This window comes from Elgaria multicarinata, chromosome 3, assembly GCF_023053635.1.
Source record: "Elgaria multicarinata webbii isolate HBS135686 ecotype San Diego chromosome 3, rElgMul1.1.pri, whole genome shotgun sequence".
NCBI classification, from domain to species: domain Eukaryota; kingdom Metazoa; phylum Chordata; class Lepidosauria; order Squamata; family Anguidae; genus Elgaria; species Elgaria multicarinata.
The window spans coordinates 23279927-23298904 of NC_086173.1; the positions used below are offsets into that span (position 1 = coordinate 23279927).

At 45.9% G+C, this 18978-nt stretch overlaps 1 protein-coding gene across 2 annotated transcripts in view; it reads left to right on the plus strand.

The window, feature by feature from the left end:
• Nucleotides 1–17868, plus strand: part of CBX5 (chromobox 5) — a 61311-nt gene extending 43443 nt beyond the window's left edge. The window contains exons 4-5 of one of the 2 annotated variants that reach the window (XM_063119617.1): nucleotides 10417–10514; nucleotides 14943–17867. In XM_063119617.1, coding sequence (XP_062975687.1) covers nucleotides 10417–10514; nucleotides 14943–15093 — 249 coding nt within the window. In that variant the 3' untranslated portion in view covers nucleotides 15094–17867. Of the gene's footprint in view, nucleotides 1–10416; nucleotides 10515–14942 lie in introns of both variants that reach the window. The other variant, XM_063119616.1, reaches the window with a different exon arrangement.
• The last annotated feature ends 1110 nt before the right edge of the window (nucleotides 17869–18978 follow it).

The following is an 18978-nucleotide window of genomic DNA, read 5'->3' on the forward strand; positions in this document are numbered from 1 at the left end:
AGATCGCACACCATTCCTTTCTATGAGTAAACTGCTGTTGAGAATAGGAACTGGTCATTGCCATTGCTCAAAGTATACCTAGCAACAAGTGTCCTGTGCTCTTCTGTCCCATCCCCAGCAAAGGCATAGCTTTTGTTTGGTGGGCAGGGAATAGGGAACCAGAGAAATATTGGAGCCAGCAGGGAAACAAAAGCAAAAAAACCCCAAAAGATTACTTTCCCTTAAGACATCCTCATATAGTTGTGTACCTTCAGAGAGGACACAACAAAGCAAAGGCAATTCTACTATAATCAAAAAGGAAAAAAAACCAAAGCAGAAATCGACAATATGGATGGAAAGGAGTCCCTAGAGGTGGTGACCTGCAAAGGGTGTGCAATGTTCGTGTTTCTGCCTGAGCTCAACATGGCGTATACCTGCAACAAGTGCAAGCTGGTGGCACTTTTGGAAGAAAAAGTGAGGGGACTTGAGCAGCGAGTGTCCACCCTCCAAGGAATAAGAGAAGTCGAGGAGTTCTTAGACCGAACGGTGGAACTGCAACAGCAACAAGAAGCACATGAGATTGAAGAACAACAGCCAGCTGAAGCCGAAGTGGAGTATGCTGAGGGGAGGAAAGCCAATGAAGATGAAACTCCTTGGAAAAGAGTGACAGTTAGGAGAGGAGGAATTAGAGGGCGTTCTGCACCGGTGGGGCCATTGGAGTTAAGCAACCGCTTTCAGCTTCTGGAGAATGAGACTGAAGGACAGTTTGCAGAGGAGGAAGTACAGGAGACACCATGCAACAGTGACCAAGGGACAGAAGGTAGGTCAACCAAGAAGAAGAGAAGAGTAGTCGTTGTGGGAGACTCCCTGCTGCGTGGGATTGAAACCCAAGTATGTCGTGAAGACCCATGGACTCGCCAGGTGTGCTGTCTCCCTGGAGCACAGATTAGAGATGTGACTGAAAGGTTACCGAAGCTCATAAAGACAACGGACACATACCCCTTTCTTCTCATCCATGTGGGAACAAATGATGTCGCCAAGCAGAGCTACGAAGAAATCATTTCAGACTTTGAAGTTCTGGGAAGGAAACTGAAGAACTTTGGGGCCCAGGTAGTTTTCTCATCCATCCTCCCGGTTCTTGGAAGAGGATTAGAAAGGGAAAGAAAAATACTCCGGATGAACGACTGGCTTCGAAGGTGGTGCCGTCGTGAGAGTTTTGGATTCTGGGACCACGGGCTACGCTACTTGGAACATGGACTGCTGGCAAGAGATGGGTTGCACCTCACAAGGGCTGGAAAGAATGAGTTCGGCCACAGCATGAAGAACTTCATCAGGAGGGCTTTAAACTGAATCTTACGGGGGTGGGAGATGTAAATTTTGAGGCAACAATGGATGAAGGCCAATGCACCACAGTACAGAGAACAGCTCCAACAGTGTCCCAAAATAGTGTCTGCAACAAAGCCAGACTATAAAACACATGGTCTTCGATGTCTCTATACTAATGCCCAGAGCATGGGAAACAAACAGAATGAACTTGAACTCTTATTACATGAAGGCAAATACGACTTGATAGGTATAACTGAAACTTGGTGGGATGACTCCCATGACTGGAATATAGCAATTGAAGGATATAACTTGTTCAAAAAGAACAGAAGAAATAGAAAGGGAGGTGGAGTTGCACTATATGTTAAAAATACCTATCCCTGCACAGAAATACAGGCGGATGAGATTGGGAGCCCCGTCGAGAGCGTCTGGATTAAAATAAATGGGGCTAGGAATAAAAAGAATATGATAATCGGAGTCTACTACCGACCACCCAATCAAGGAGAAGACGAGGACGAAACTTTTGAGAAACAAATTACCAGTGTTTCAAGGAAGTGTGATGTAGTAGTGATGGGGGACTTCAATTACCCTGATATCTGTTGGGAGACCATTACTGCCAAAAGCGGCCCTTCCAAGAAATTCCTGACATGTATGGGTGATAACTTTCTCCTACAGAAAGTGGTGGAAGGAACTAGAGGATCGGCAATCCTTGACTTGTTATTGACCAATAGGGATGACTTAGTGGATAAAGTGGCAGTTACGGGAACTCTGGGGGAAAGTGACCACGTCATACTTGAATTCTTGATTATGAAGGAGACAAAAGTCGAGCGTAGCCATACACGTACTCTGGATTTTAGGAAAGCTGATTTTAATAAACTCAGAACTATAATAAGTAAGGTCCTGTGGCAAGGGAGCCTAATGAGAAAAGGAGTGCAGGATGGGTGGGAGTATCTAAAAAATGAAATTTTAAAGGCACAGTTACAAACAATTCCAACAAGGAGAAAAGATAGAAGACAACAGAGGAAACCAATGTGGCTCCACAAAAAGCTTATTGATGAACTGAAAACAAAAAGGGATACATATAGGAAGTGGAAGGAAGGCCAGGCTACAAAAGAAGAGTACAGACAAGTGGCGCAGAAGTGCCGAAATGGCGTCAGGAAGGCTAAAGCTGTGAATGAGCTGAGATTAGCGAGGGATGCTAAAAGCAATAAAAAGGCTTTCTTCAGATACGTGAGTAGTAAAAGACAGAGGAAAGAAATGGTGGTTCAACTGCTTAATGAGGATGGCAAATTGATAACAGATGACAAAGAAAAGGCTGAAGTGCTCAATTCCTACTTTGCCTCGGTCTTCTCCCAAAAGCGGGTCTATGACCCCCCTGGAAAAAGTGAAGCAGAAGTTGAGGGGGCAGGATTGCAGTTTGAGATTGATAAACAAATGGTCAAAGAACACCTAATTTCCTTGAATGAGTTCAAATCTCCAGGGCCCGATGAACTGCATCCAAGAGTAATGAAGGAGCTAGCGGAAGAACTCTCAGAACCTTTGTCTATTATCTTTGCAAAATCATGGAAGACGGGTGAGGTGCCGGATGACTGGAGGAGGGCTAACGTTGTCCCTATCTTCAAAAAGGAGGAACCTGGGAACTACAGACCAGTCAGTCTGACATCCATCCCTGGGAAAATTCTGGAGCAGATTATAAAGAAGTCAATCTGTAAACACCTTGAAACCAATGCAGTGATTACTAGAAGCCAACATGGATTTGTCAGGAACAAATCCTGTCAGACTAATTTGATCTCATTTTTTGATAGGATAACCTCCCTTGTGGACTGTGGGAATGCTGTGGACGTCATATATCTTGACTTCAGCAAAGCTTTTGACAAAGTACCACATGACATTCTGATTAACAAACTAGCTAAAAGTGGGCTAGATGGAACAACTATTAGGTGGATCCACAGTTGGCTACAGAATCGGACTCAAAGAGTACTTATCAATGGAACCTTCTCAAACTGGGGAGAGGCAACGAGTGGGGTGCCGCAGGGCTCAGTCCTGGGCCCAGTGCTCTTCAACATTTTTATTAATGATTTGGACGAGGAGGTGCAGGGAACGCTGATCAAATTTGCAGATGACACCAAATTGGGTGGGATAGCTAATACCCTGGAAGACAGAAACAAACTTCAAAGTGATCTTGATAGGCTGGAGTGCTGGGCTGAAAACAACAGAATGAAATTTAATAGGGATAAATGCCAAGTTCTACATTTAGGGAATAGAAACCAAATGCACAGTTACAAGATGGGGGACACTTGGCTCAGCAATACTACAATGCAATTAAGCCTAGCAGGGAAGCTGATTATTGGGGAACTGTGATTGGCCGCTGTGACTTTGAATTTGAGACTGTGCTTCGCCTCTTCCAGGTACTTGAGTCTCCAGTTGGCAGGGAAGCAGTTAACAGAGCACATGCAATTAAGCCTAGCAGGGAAGCTGATTATTGGGGAACTGTGATTGGCCGCTGTGACTTTGAATTTGAGACTGTGCTTCGCCTCTTCCAGGTACTTGAGTCTCCAGCTTGCTGGAGGCGCGAGCCTTCGGGGCGTGAAGCCGCCAAGCGGAACTCTTTACCTCAGAGGTAGAACCCCAGCCCCGGACCGGTCTTCACCACCTCTGCTACAAGACATGCTCTCCTGCACTGTCGAGTTATTAGTCTGGCAATGTGACTGCCTTAACATACCCCAGCTGTCTGCACTTCACTGTACCTACCTTCTTGCTTGCTGATACTGGTCTTGGCCAGGCTAGTTCTGGCTAATCTCGTCCTGCGCATGTCTTACTTCCCTGCCTACTTGCTATCTCTCTCCCCATTTCTTCTCCTAATTCCTTTCTCATCATATCTGCTCCCTATGGCTCGCTCCAAGCTCATCTCTCCCAACTTAGTTCCTATTCGGTGTCTCCCCCCCTCACAGCTGCCTTTCTCGTGCTCCTTATGGAACTGTCGCTCTATTGCTTCCAAGGCCCCTGCCATCCAGGACTTGTTCTTCTCTAGATCTCTCCACCTCCTTGCTCTTACTGAAACCTGGCTTCCTGCCCATGATACCGCCATCTCTGCTGCCCTCTCTCTTGGAGGACGCTCTTTCTCTCACTCGAGTCGCCCAGAGGGTCGAGGTGGTGGTGTGGGTCTTTTATTATCGAGTTTGTGCCAGTTCCAGCCTCTTTCCATTCCACCTTCACACTGCTTCTCCTCCTTTGAGGCTCATGTGGTGAGACTCTTCACTCCGCTGCGACTGCGTGTTGCAGTTCTCTACCGCCCCCCTGGCTCATCCTCTAAATTTCTCTCTGATCTTGACTCTTGGCTGTCCTTTCTCCTCTCTGACAACTCTCCTACTCTGATCTTAGGTGACTTCAATATCCATGTAGATGACCCTCACGATGCTGCAGCTCTACGATTTCGCTCCTTATCTTCCTCTTACGATCTTAAGCTCTGCTCTGAAGCACCCACACATTCCCTTGGACACTGTCTGGATCTTGTCCTCACTCGGAACTGCTCTGTCCTGGACTTTTCTATTGCTGACTTTCCTCTGTCAGATCATCATCTAGTCTCTTTCAATATCACTCACAATCCCCCTCCTTCACGTCCCGCTTCACGCCCTTGTCGTGACCTGCATTCTATCAACTACGAGGCTTTTTCTCAGTCTTTAGCCTCCTCTCTTCCTTCTGTCTACACAGCCGTCTCCTTGGACTCAGCCATCTCCTCCTTTAACTCCTCCTTATCTTCAACTCTTGATAATCTTGCTCCATCTACAACTCGGATAGTTCGCCCCTCTCAACCCCAACCGTGGCTCACCTCTTTCCTCCGCTACCTTCGCTCTTGTTCCCGGGCAGCCGAACGCCTGTGGCGTAAGACCAAGGACTGGGCGGACTTTGTCCACTACAAATTTGTTCTCTCCTCTTTCTCTTCTGCCATTTCACTGGCCAAACAGCAGCACTACTCAACGTTGATCCAGTCAAATGCTAAGCACCCTCAGCGGCTCTTCGCGTCCTTCAATTCTCTTCTGAAGCCTAATCCGCCATCTCTCCCCGCCTCTCTGTCTGCCAACGACTTTGCCTCTTTCTTCAATGCTAAAATCCAAACTATACGCTCAGATCTAGCCAACTCTGCTCCGCTTCCAGCTCCTGTCCCTCACCTGTCAGTTCCTCCTTCAACTCTCTCGGCGTTCCCTTCGGTCTCAGCTGATGAACTGTCTAAAATACTGCGCTCGTCGAAGCCTTCCACTTGTTCCCGTGATCCGATTCCCTCTCGCGTCTTTATTAATCTTATCTCCGCTATCCTCCCGTCCTTGCTTCACATCATTAATTCTTCTCTGTCCTCTGGTTCATTTCCTTCTGCTTTTAAACATGCTACAGTCTCTCCCATTCTCAAAAAACCCACTCTTGATCGACTATCCCTGTCTAACTACCGACCTGTCTCCCTCTTGCCCTTTGTCTCAAAGATCCTGGAACGTCTGGTCTACTCTCATTGTCTTGACTTTCTCTCTAATAACTCTGCTCTGGATCCCTTTCAATCTGGCTTCCGTCCTTTGCATTCCACTGAAACAGCCCTTACCAAGATCACCAATGATCTTCTTACTGCCAAGTCTAAAGGCCATTATTCTGTTCTTATTCTCCTTGATCTAACTGCAGCCTTTGACACGGTTGATCACGATCTTCTCTTAGATTCCCTCCATGACCTTGGACTCTGTGGCTCTGTCTATAACTGGTTCGCCTCCTATCTAGAGGGTCGCTCTTTCAGCGTGTCGGCTAACGGCAGCTCGTCCTCCTCTTTTCCCCTTTCAGTTGGGGTTCCGCAAGGCTCGGTGCTTGGCCCGTTGTTGTTCTCTCTATACATGCTGCCCTTGGGTAAGCTTATTCAATCTCACGGCCTCCAATATCACCTGTATGCCGATGAAACACAATTATATCTTTCATCTCCGGAACTTTCTCCAGATGTTCACGATCGTATCTCGGCATGTCTTTCAGATATCTCAGCCTGGCTGCTTCATCGTCATTTGAAACTTAACATGGCAAAGACTGAATTGCTTGTTTTTCCTCCTAAACCTTCTCCTCACCTCTCATTCTCTCTTACTGTCAACGATGTCACGCTTACTCCGGTCAAGGAAGCTCGTAGTCTTGGCTTTATATTTGACTCCTCGCTCTCCTTTACTCCTCACATCGAGGCAGTAGCTAAATCCTGTCGTTTCTTCCTATATAATATTGCCAGGATTCGACGATTTTTGTCTGTCTCTTCTGCCAAGACTCTCGTTCACGCACTGGTTATCTCTCGGCTGGACTACTGCAACCTTCTTCTCTCTGGCCTTCCTTCGTCTCACATCAGTCCGCTGGTCTCTGTCCACCACTCTGCCGCTAAGATCATCTTCCTGGCCCGCCGCTCTGACCATGTCACTCCACTTCTGAAATCTCTTCATTGGCTTCCAATTCACTCCAGAATCCAATATAAACTTCTCCTGCTGACCTTCAAAGCTCTTCACGGTCTAGCTCCTGCCTATCTCTCCTCTCTCATCTCACACTATCGCCCCGCTCGGGCTCTCCGCTCCTCTGATGCCATGCTTCTCGCCTGCCCAAGGACCTCCACTTCCCTTACTCGGCCTCGTCCTTTTTCTTCTGCTGCCCCTTACGCCTGGAACGCTCTTCCAGAACACTTGAGAACTACAAACTCAATCACTGCTTTTAAAACTCAGCTAAAAACTTTTCTCTTCCCTATAGCCTTCAAATATTGAGTTTGTTCTGACTCTATACTGTTAGCTTCACCCTACCCGGTGCCTGTTTACACTTCCCTGTGCCTGTTTGCATTCTCCTTCCCTCTTTATTGTTTACTACAACTTATTAGATTGTAAGCCTATGCGGCAGGGTCTTGCTATTTACTGTGTTATCTGTACAGCACCATGTACATTGATGGTGCTATATAAATAAATAAATAAATAAATAATAATAATAATAATAATAATGGAATTGTTGTAGATCACAAGCTGAATATGAGCCAACAGTGCGATATGGCTGCAAGAAAGGCAAATGCTATTTTGGGCTGCTTTAATAGAAGTATAGCTTCCAAATCACGTGAGGTACTGGTTCCTCTCTATTCGGCCCTGGTTAGGCCTCATCTAGAGTATTGCGTCCAGTTCTGGGCTCCACAATTCAAGAAGGATGCAGACAAGCTGGAGCGTGTTCAGAAGAGGGCAACCAGGATGATCAGAGGTCTAGAAACAAAGCCCTATGAAGAGAGACTGAAAGAACTGGGCATGTTTAGCCTGGAGAAGAGAAGATTGAGGGGAGACATGATAGCAGTCTTCAAATACTTAAAAGGTTGTCACACAGAGGAGGGCCAGGATCTCTTCTCGATCCTCCCAGAGTGCAGGACACGGAATAACGGGCTCAAGTTAAAGGAAGCCAGATTCCGGCTGGACATCAGGAAAAACTTCCTGACTGTTAGAGCAGTGCGACAATGGAATCAGCTACCTAGGGAGGTTGTGGGCTCTCCCACACTAGAGGCATTCAAGAGGCAGCTGGACAACCATCTGTCAGGGATGCTTTAGGGTGGATTCCTGCATTGAGCAGGGGGTTGGACTCGATGGCCTTGTAGGCCCCTTCCAACTCTGCTATTCTATGATTCTATGAACTATACCTTGTCTGCAGTTTCGTGGCTTCCCTTGAAGCAGGCACTAAATGCTAACTTCTTTCTTTGCCTCTTTCCTCTCCTTTGAACGCTTCACAGCCGTAACCATAGCTTGCAGTCTTCATGGTTTGCAGCAAATCATAACATAAATTTGGAGGTAATATTTAACCATGGTTAAGCATTACGTCTTCACCAGCTTTGGAAGAGGGCCTCTCAGACTTCTTTTGTTAGTGAACCTTCTTCAGAGGAAAGAAAGAAAGAAAAGATGAGAAGCTCAGTTGGCAGTGTTTCCTCTTGTCCGAGGTCTATGGAAGCCGGTGCAGTGGATAAAGGGAGGAATTTGGACTGCAAGATCCTTGGGTTCAAATCCCTGCTTGTTCATGAAGCTCACTGGGTAACCTTGGGCAAGTTATTCTATTTCTCTCAGCCTATCTTACTTTGCAGAGTTATTGTGAGGATAAAATGAAATAACCACATGGGTGTGGCCTTGTGAGCTTATTGAAGGAAGGACAGGATACAGAAGAAAAAGTAAACTCCCTTAAATGCCAAATGAAACAAAACTGTCTGCATTGCCCACCTAAAATGTAGCAAAGATGGGGCTACTTTCACCTCCCTAGGAAAGGAATTCTAGAACAGGTGCTGCCAACTGAGGCGACTCTCCCACCTTCCCACCAACCTAGCCTCTCTTGGTAGTTGGACACACAAAATCGCATCCCCACTTCCTGCTTTTCATGTGATTGGGCCCGATCCTCATTTAAGACACCTGTCTACTGCTGTCATGTGCAGCTTGGCCACTTACCCTGAGCTATCAGCTGGCGACTGCTATTGCAGACAGTTTCCTGCACTGGCCCACACTGCGACCATTTTAGAGATTGTAACAAATAACAATCACTGCTGAAGATAAACCTTTCAAAACGATAACTAATGTTTGACTGGCACACCGTCCAATTACTTCCCTGAACAACATAATCTGTATACACAACACACCTTTACTTTAAAACACAGTTATCCTATTTCTACCGGGGTGCTGGAAGATGTAATAGCTATAGATTTGTGTCATGTTATCTTCAAGTGGTACTTTGGGGAACCAGTCCCACCCCCACAAATTTCATTAGCCCTACATATCATTCGTACCTATCTAGAAGGATATTTGCTTTAAGGACTCAGTTCTTGAGTAAAGGCACCCGTTTTAACTCTATACTGAGCCCTCCCCCCAGTCTCCTCACCACCATCTTGCACCAGCATGTTTAGGGATGAGAAGGCCACCCCATAATTTACATTTTTTCCACTCGGAGATTATAGTGTTTCTGGCCCTTTTATGAGATTATTTTACAATGTTTTAAGGCCGGGGGCAGCAGTATATTAGCCCAAGCTGTCCTGAACCACAAATTTGGTCTGGACTTCTTTTTCAATTTTAAGAAGTGGAGAAATGATGTACCGTGGCGACTTTCTTTTGTATTATATTACTTGATTTGCGAATTCATTAATTCCCGCAGGGTCCCCCAATCGCTAAGCAAGCTGGCTCAGTTCTGCTGCAGTCTGTACTCTCCCAGTTACCATCGAATATGAATATATATATATATATATATATATATATATATATATATATATGATTTTATTTCTTTTCTTTTTACCTCGTCATTTGGCAACTGGCTTTAGTGCCTGGAAAAAGCCAAGCCGTCTGCCGCTTAACTGCTTGGTCTGCATAGCCGCATCTGCTAGACAGTATGTGTAAGCAACAAATGTGTGGATCTCTAGGAGAATAGCGTGTGCTGCTGTTGCTGCTGCTGCTGCAGCAGAGCAGGGAGAAACAGGCTCGCTCCAGGCTTGCAGCGACTGAAAGCTGTTACCAGCCTTCAGATGGTATGTGCAGAGGGAGCTGACCGACCCTTGTCTGGGGCCCCGGCGGTTTAAGCTCTCGGTGCAGCAGCAACAACAACAGGAGGAGAGAAAAAAACCCCTCCCCGCATGAATGGGACACACCCATTGACGGCACCGGCACAAAGAGCTCAAGGACCGTGAGAGCCCGTAGAGGTGGTGCGCTCTGGAGCGGGGGAGGCGTAGCAGGGATGGGGAGCTTTGGAAATCACGAATGGCTGCTGCTGCTGCAGCAGCTGCAAAGGCAAGACGACTTAATTCCCTCCATCTGCCCATCGCTTTGCTAGCCCGTTTTAATGGCGACTCTTTTTCTTTCCTCCTTTAGGTTTCTCTCCCCTCCCCTCCCCAAATATTTAATAAAGAAGAAATGTAAATAATAATAATAACAATAAAGCCAGGACAGATATTAAGGCCTCCCCCTCATCTGCTAATGATCATGAAGCCACCTACGGCATCTGTTTATCACCTGGTTCTTAGTGCCCTTTGAAGCCCCTCTGCTTCATGGTTGAGGGAGACTAACAAATGGCCAAGGAACAGGAGGGGGGGATTTTTTTTAACTCTTTGTTTTGCTTTCTCTTTATCAGAGCACCGATATTGCCAGGGGCTTTGAAAGAGGTTTGGAGCCGGAAAAGATCATCGGAGCCACAGACTCCTGCGGAGATTTGATGTTCCTAATGAAATGGTGAGTATACTTTTTCAAACATATTAAAAAAAATCGTCCTGCTATCTGGTTTTGGTCCCCCACCCCCTTTTCTCTCTTCTTCTCCTTCTTCTTTTCCTCTTCTGACTGCTTCTTCTAGAAACAGCCAGTAAATGAAAAGTCTTGGGTGAGATGCCATGGTGAAATGGCCCAGGGGTATTTTGTTTCTTGGGCTTTGTTCTCCCTCAAATGGGTGTTAAAGCCTCTGCATGGTCAATGCAGTGTCCACTCTGAGCTTGTGCATTTTGCTCTGCAGGAACAGAATCCCGCTCTCCTGATCCTCCTCCATGCCCCCCCCCCAAATGTAGAGGGAGCACTGGAAATCCTCTTGGAAAGGTTTTGACTTGCCTCTTGCTTTTGCTCCTGGGCTTATCTCAACTGGAAGCTTCTCTGTGGGTAGAGAGAGAGAGGGAGAGAGACTTGCCTGTGCTGCATATGCAGCAGCTGCCCCTCCCCCACCAGGAGCGAAGACAAAGAGCCTGGAGTCTGGCTTATCTGCCTGGCAGAGGTTATAGCACAGCTGTGCTCCCCAATCTCTCTCTCTCTCTCTCTCTCTCTCTCTCTCTCTCTCTCTCTCTCTCCTCCTTCCACCACCCTCACCAGCTCCACCAGGTTTCTATCCAGGGAGAGCAGGTCATCCCCGTAGCTTTGCAGCAGAGAAAATCAGTTCTTGTCCTCCTTTCCTTTCTCTGGCGCTGGCCGCTGGGGTTGAGATGGATGGGGTTGCTCCTTGCAAGGCAGGGTGGGGGAGGGGACCCAGCTGTGCCCAGCTCTTTGGAGAAGGGGCTGGAGGGAACAAAAACACAGGGGACACGAAGAGGACTTGGTGACTTTAAGCCATCCTGGTTAATTTACTCCATGGTCAAATGCCATGGTTGGTAAATGGGGCAGATTGGAGCAGGGGTGGGGGATATTCTGTTCACAGAAATAGTCCAATACTCTTTCCATACCTTGCAGTGGTTATAATCCCTAACTGGAGAACAACATGTGTAGCATATCACGTTTGTTACAGTTGCTCTCAGCAATGGTTGTTTATATGAGGCCCAGGTCTCATGGTAGCTTGGTCCCAAGCAATACATCAAAGGGAGACTTGGGTTGTGGAGTGGTTGATCACCTCTGAATATCCAGGCATGTCATTTCCAGCTACCCTGCCTGTATTCTGAGGGGGCAAGAAGTCTGTTCAGTGAGACTAATGGTCTGCAGTTTAGCACGGTAATATTGTATTTATTTATTTTTGTTTATTTAAAGCATTTTTATAGCGCCGCCTCACCATTTATGGCATCGAGGTGCTTTACAATAACATATAAAACAATTCCATTAAAACCCTCAACCCACATTAAGACAATTCCATTAAAACCCTCACCCTCAAACCATTAAAAGCCCTCAACCCCAATTTAAACCACCCGCTCCCCAAACTCTTGTGAAAATAAAAACGCCTTACAAAGGTGTTTGAAGCAATTGAGAGTGGGAGCCTGTCTAATCTCCAGGGGCACATTATTCCATAACTGGGGGCCAGCCACTGAAAAAGACTCTCTTACAGTACTTACAGTAATTGTCATCAGCCTTGTGATACATTGTGGCTAAGAGAATGTGACTTGTCCAAGGCTTTGATCTTAACCCAGGGTTTGTAGATCCACAACTAAATTATCCCTGGAACCACATTCATTCTCAGCCTGGTAAATTAACCAATTCAAAACAACCTCATATAGTTCTAGACAGGAATAGGAGTAACCCCTATTGTAAAATGTTATAAAAACAGATTGTGAGGTTTAACTACACTAATTTTAATTACTCTGAACTGTGTGTTAGATCATTTTTTAATCTTACCTTTGCAACTGACTTCACTATATGCTTATTTTTTAAAAAAAGTTAGTGTCTGGCCTTTTAACTAATTTGTTGAATTAAGGCTGCAATCCTGTTCCCATTTATTTGGGAGTAAGCCCCATGAAACATAAAGGTTCTGCTTTGAGGCTTCTTAGGAAAAGGGCAACCACCTATAATTTAATAAATAATAGCTTCTGTTCATTGTTGTAAGGCAAGGCCATCTTTAAATATATTATTTTTCATCAGATGTAGAAACAAGGAATATTCTACTTAATTAAAAAAAAGCAGCAAGGTCAGAGCTCACTGCTATTGTAGGATCTTGGTTTAAAAAGATGGATTTGTATTGATTTCCAGTGAGCGCTATCAGGTACAGTTACTGATGATGGTGATGAAATCCTTTACTTTCCAGAGTGTAAGAGTCTGCTAGTGTTGGGAGCAAACTTGGAAGGAAAAGCCATCTTGAACTGTATTTTATCAAATTTGGTGCAGGATGGGGCCAGTATGGCTATGAAGTCTCCACCAATGGCGGACTGTTGAAGAGTTCTGGTCCCAGAGCATTTGCTTGTCATACCTTCTCATTAGTCGTGTGTGTGGATGGATGGAGGTTAATTTGTGATGAAATCTCTCATTGATTGATTCATTGCACCAATTAATTGATTAAAGCTTGCAGCCTTGATCTTTGCTAGGTTGCCTGTACAGTTAATTATTGTAGGCTATATCGTTTGGTAGTAAGTGCTGTTGAGCAGGCAGCTATGTCAGTGGACTGTCTCCATTGTGTGTGAAACTGAAATCCAGACAAAGCCAATGAGGTGACTGAGGCTTTGTCTATATTATGAGTTTACCCCACGTCAGCAGCTTTTGTAATGGCTTTTACTGAAGGAGCAAGAATTGGTGTAGGGACCCCTAGAAGCTCTTAAGCTTTAAACAGGGCAACAAAAATGTGTGCAGATGGACATCCAGGATAATCCCCATCTCAGTTCTCCTGACTTTAGTAAATTTGGCTGAGCTGGTTTGTCCGCCTGCATTCCCTTACCTTTGCCTATCCCAGTTTTGGCAAGCTTACATTTCATCTAATTTGTGCAGTTTGCTTTATGTTTGTGCAGTTGCACATTTCTCTGTGTGATTTCTTCATTAGTCATATGTATTTGCAGTTCCCCTTGAGATTTTAAAATAGAAAATATGTTTTCAAAATTTGATGCAGACTGTGATCCCCCACCCCACCCACCAATCCCAATCCTGTACAGAAAAAAAAACTCTTAATGAAGTATCCCAAAGGGGGGTGGCCCTTTGGGATACTATATTGTAAACTGTGGGTTTGCTCATGCTGCCTCAACCTTTTAAAAATTAGGCCCGTTATAAATGTCTAGTCCCTTTGAACACAGTGTTACTTGCTCTGCTGTTGACATACTATGGTGTGGATAAGTGCAAGAGCCAAACTGTGTTGCCAGAGATCCCGGAAACCTAGGCCCCATTCTGCACTTCGCTCCTATGATGCGAGATGGGGAAGGGACAAAAGTACAAAAAGCCCCCTCCCATCTCGTCTGAAACTAGGGTTGTCATTAATCAACAAACCTTTGTTGATTAATTGTATGACTTTTGATTGGTTCGATTTCCATATGGGTAAAAAATAGTCATCAAACAAGATGGTATACTTTCTTTTTAGGTGGTTGTGTGTCTGTCTTAGAGGTATTCCCTTCTTCGATGTACAAGAAAAGGGGGAATGGCTCTGCTAAGGTAACGCTTGCCACCCACAGTTTTTGTTAAGGATTTGCAGTAAAAATAATGTGTCAAAAAGGAGCTTCTCCTTGTAATCAGAGGCACACTTTTCGTCAATTAAAACATTTTAAAATTGTTTGATCGAACCGATTTACTGATTTATGTTGTGCATTCCTACCTGAAACTGCACAGTTTCTGGAAAGACTGGAGGGGAGGTACCTCTCTGTGCTTCCCTTCTGCCCTTTTACAGTCCCAACTTTAATCCTAAAGTCCATTTCATGGATGGGGGGAGCTGCAGAGAAAAGGGCATCTGTGCACTGCACTTCATTAATCAGAGCATGCGAGGGAGAAATGAGGCTCCTTTCTGAGCACGGATAGTAGTTAAAATGCCATTCCAGTAGTTTCAGTTTTAGCAACTGGAAACGCCCTTGCAAAGTCGAATCACCTGATTAGAGATGCCATCCTGGTCCTCGAGTTGCCACTATAGAGGACGAAAGGCAACAATGGCATCTCTCACCTTCTCCTCAAAGGGGTCCTCCAAGAAAACCAAATTGTAGTATCTTTGCTGGGAAAAAAAAGAAGAAAAGGTGCCAACAACACACTTTTAAAAAGTATACAACAATAGATATACACTAAAACTACATATTACCACTGGAGTTCTAAATTTGCAGTAGCTGCTTTCCTTCCTGGTCCCGGGCTAACAGAAAGCTTAAAATATTCTTGCCTCCTCTGATCATGCTGCTTTCTTCAGTCAGCTTATATGAACCTCGACTGTCATTTCTCTTCAGCCCAGTCCATCAGGGGGCATGTCTCTCCTTGAAATCAACTAGTGACCATTCCTCCTTTTGTTGTTCTTGCTTACCTCTTCAGGAAAGACACGGATGAGGCCGACCTGGTTCTAGCGAAGGAAGCCAATGTGAAATGCCCTCAAATTGTGATAGCGTTTTATGAAGAGAGACTGACCTGGCATGCGTACCCAGAAGACGCCGAAAACAAAGAGCGGGAAGCAGTGAAAAGCTAAAGTGGCCAGGGTCCTCGGTCCGTCCATAGTTGTACATATCCGCCCTCCCTTCCCCTCCGCCCAAATGCATCCATGAAAATGTGCTTATTACTGTGCTCAACAGGCGAAACGTTGGTATTGGTTGGTTTAGTCATAACATAAATGGCGTGAGTCGTGTTCAGTTTCACTCCAAGAGATTGACATGCTGTGTGTGTTCTTCTCTTCCCTCATCTCAGAATCCCCCAAATGGTTCTTGTTTTGAAAGTCCTCTCAGAGCCTCCAGGCCTTTCCTTCCTGGCCTGGCTGTTCAGTTCTGCATCTTCAGCTTCGTCATGTTGTGTGTGGAGGGTGGTTGTCCCTCATTGCTTGAGAGAGCTGTTGAAACGGTGATGGGAGCTGCCTGCATTCAGGGAAGACCCAACTGACTCAGCACATGCTTTAGATTCTGAGATTGCCCAAATAACAGTCAAGCCAGGAGTACATAAGGGCTCTTTCTAGTTGTTTTAAGAATGGCTGATAACTTGATGGAATTGGATTCCAGGATGCTGAATAGCAGTTCTCATCCTGGTTCCCAGTGCCAACTTCATCGGCTCCATTCATTCCTACTCAACAGCCTTGTTTTCTAGCTGCAGGGCAGGAGCAGGTAAATCTGAGAAGGGAATGAACCAGCAGAGCCTAATTAGCTGGCAAGAACAGCCTGCCCCCCTCCAACCTGTCCTTTCATGCAATCAAATCTAGTATCCTTCTACCCTCTACCCTTTTATTTTTCTTACCTTGCATTAACAGTGTGTTACATAGACCACACCCCAGCCAAATTTTGTGCCATGTTTGAGATCCTTCTCTGTCACTGGCTGTTCCCCCACCCCTGCCCTCCTAAAATTGTGCTTCCGAAATTTGGTTTGTGTCTGGGCTCTTATCACCATTTGGGTGAGTCTCTTCATTGCTTCTTTGCATGCAGCAGGGTTCCCCAGCATGACCACCTGTTTGAAAGAGATCTTTTGTTCTGGGATCTCAGCCTACTCTCATTTCCATGAGAAGCCGTTTACTCCAAATCATTGTAAAGGAAAACAACTACCTAGCACTCTTTGCTTGCAAACACTTGGCTGTGTCTGCTTATACAGAGCACACCTGTCTAGAAACAGCTCAGAAGACGCAGTGGCTGTCCCGGAGTGGCATTTTCATTTTCTTTGGCTGGCACCTGCAACTTACAGCATTACTCTGCCCCAGCAGTTGAATGATTCCGTGTTTAGGGTGTTGGGGCTGTTAATAATAGGGAGTCATTCCAGCAGTTGCTTCCCCTCTTGTTCAATGCAGTGAGGGGCTGGAGGACCCAAGTCACAGAAAGCGGGTTGTGGAATTCCCCTCGGTAGTGCCCTTTTCCGATGACAATTCCCCATGCATGTGTCCCCCCCCCCCCCCCGCACGCACGGAATGTCTGTATTGTGTAGTATAGTTGGGACTTCAGGGCCTTTCAGAATGAGATGTTGGCAAACAATTTTGTCTTCGCTTTCCCTCCCGTGCTGCAACTCTTGACAATAAAAGGCAAAGCTGACAGTATTAACATTGATCGGTGCCGGCCTCCCACCAGCTGGGTTTGGGGGTGCCTGAGGGCCATTAAGGGTCATGCATGCTGGTAATAGACTTGATAGGAGCCTGCAAAAGGATCAATTTTGAAGTGAGCCAGACTTTTTTTTACTGTAGAATTGAAATGTCACTATTCCTTGCATTTCCTTCAAATCTTCTTTCAGGGTCTGTGGCTTAGCTCTTTTGCCTGATCCCCCACCTCACCCCCACTCTGCTCGCCCAGCCATATTCTTCTTGCTTCTTTTTGTAGGGGTGAGAAGGTGAGGGGTGTTCCCACCAGTGCTTGATAGCAAATCCCTGTTTGGTGCTACTGCTTGCTTGAGTTTTGCATTGTGAACTTCTGCTTTCTCTTGTTTTCCTGCAGCAGACAATTGAGAGATGGTTCTCCGTTCGATGCCTCTGTTGTTCTAAGCCCTGTCAGGAATCTGTACTTGTGTGTAGTTTGGATGTGGCATGGTTAACATAAGTTTGGGCTACTACTGGTGACTTCTTTGTCAATCAGTGGACTTTCTCATTTCCAGCACAGTTAACTTTTGTTAAATGCCCAGCGCCAAGGGTCACTTTTTCAGAATTCTTCTGGCCCAATTGCCGGAGGTAGTCATGACAACCATATTGGAACAAAAAGCCATTTATAAAAGGGAAGTGTGTTTTGTTGGACAGGTCCCTCAAATGACTCCTGGCAACTAGATTAGGAAACATGTATCGCATCCCCTTTCAGAGGACCCCAGGACTGGTGCAACCCTTTTGCTATGCAGACTTTGCAGCTTGCTGTGACCAAATAGGCCTGCTTCTCCTGCAGCCTTTCCCAACCTGGTGCCCTCCAGGTGTGTTGGACTACAATTCCCACCATCTCCCAGCAAGCACATTTGGAGGATACCAGTTTGGGGAAGGTCGTTGTACCTAATGCGCAAGGAGAGCATGCCGGTACCTATTGGTGCTTGTGGGGTTGGTGAGCTAAATTTCATCGGTGACAACTTGGGCATTTTCTCGGCTGCCTCATTTGATGAAGGGGGTTCTGCAGGAGGGGATGAGTTGATGGGAAAGAGCATAAGCAGGTAGATTTAAAAAAAAACATTGCTTGTCTGGAGTCGTTACTTAGCATGGACAGTTGTCTGTGAAAGTGTTGAGCTCAAGAGATAGACGAAGGTGCTTCTCTCACAGAGACAGCTAAAGACTAGATCCGTAGCCCTGTGCTCCTGGTTCCCATTTGAGTGGGGGCATATGCAAACAGAGCCACCACAAAGGTGCTTGCCCTACTGTTTTACTCTGTACAGCACCATGTACATTGATGGTGCTATATAAATAAATAAATAATAATAATAATAATAATTGTCTGCATTCAGTTAGCGACCAGTCCACAGCCCCTGAGTTCCTCTGAGCTGTTCTGAACTCTGGACAGCATTAACCTGCATTAGCCTTTCTGTGTGTTAGCATCTTTTTACCCCGTCCCCTCCTTCCTCCCCCACACGCTGAGCTGGGTGAGTGTAGCATCTGCTAAACAGGATCTGTGAGGAAAGATGGATTTAATTGTCTGTTTGCATTTGGTCTGTACCACTTATGCCCTGTGAATGAATAATCACTTTGAGGGTTGTTTGACAGGAGAGGACTCCCGGGTTCTGCATTTTGTATATCGCTACCTTAAAAGAAAAAAGAACCCTTCCCCCCCCCCTTTGTTCCCTGTACTTGCCCAGACTGAAAACTCGCTCCCCTCTCTTGCTCTCTCTCTCTGCCTCCCATCCCATAGCTGTTGGAGAGGGCTAGTCCCTTTGCGTTGTGTTCTGACTGTGGAAGACGGAAAGAGCAAGTGGGTTAAGATCATAGAGACTTCTTAATTTTGTATATTATTATTAGCCATCTGTTCAAATCACAACAGCATTGGGGGGAAGGGGGAGAAGAAGCCCCTGCATGCTCCAAATCTTATTTGTACGCCTGAAGGCGTTTCATTTAGAAGGCATTCCCACTCAGGTGGGGGTTATGACTCATCGTAGCTTCTGGGAGAAAAAGAATTGGGTGTTTCTAGCCGTCTGTGCTGGGCATGTGGTGTTGGAACCGGGACACCTATTATGTAAGGTCTGGAAAGGTAGCATTGAGAACCGGCTGCCCTCAGATCAGCCAGGGGAGCTACTCTCCCCCCTTCAGAGGCAACACGGCCTTGGGTTTTCCCCTCGGAGCTGCGCACTTCCCAGGTTCTTAGAACAGGCTGCCGCATCTCATGGCTTGCCCTGAGTTGTCTCTGCATTGTCTGGAATTAGGGGAAGTGGACAAAGAAGTCAAGAGAGGAAAGCCTCTGCAGTTTGAGTGCACCATGGGGCGGAGACTTGA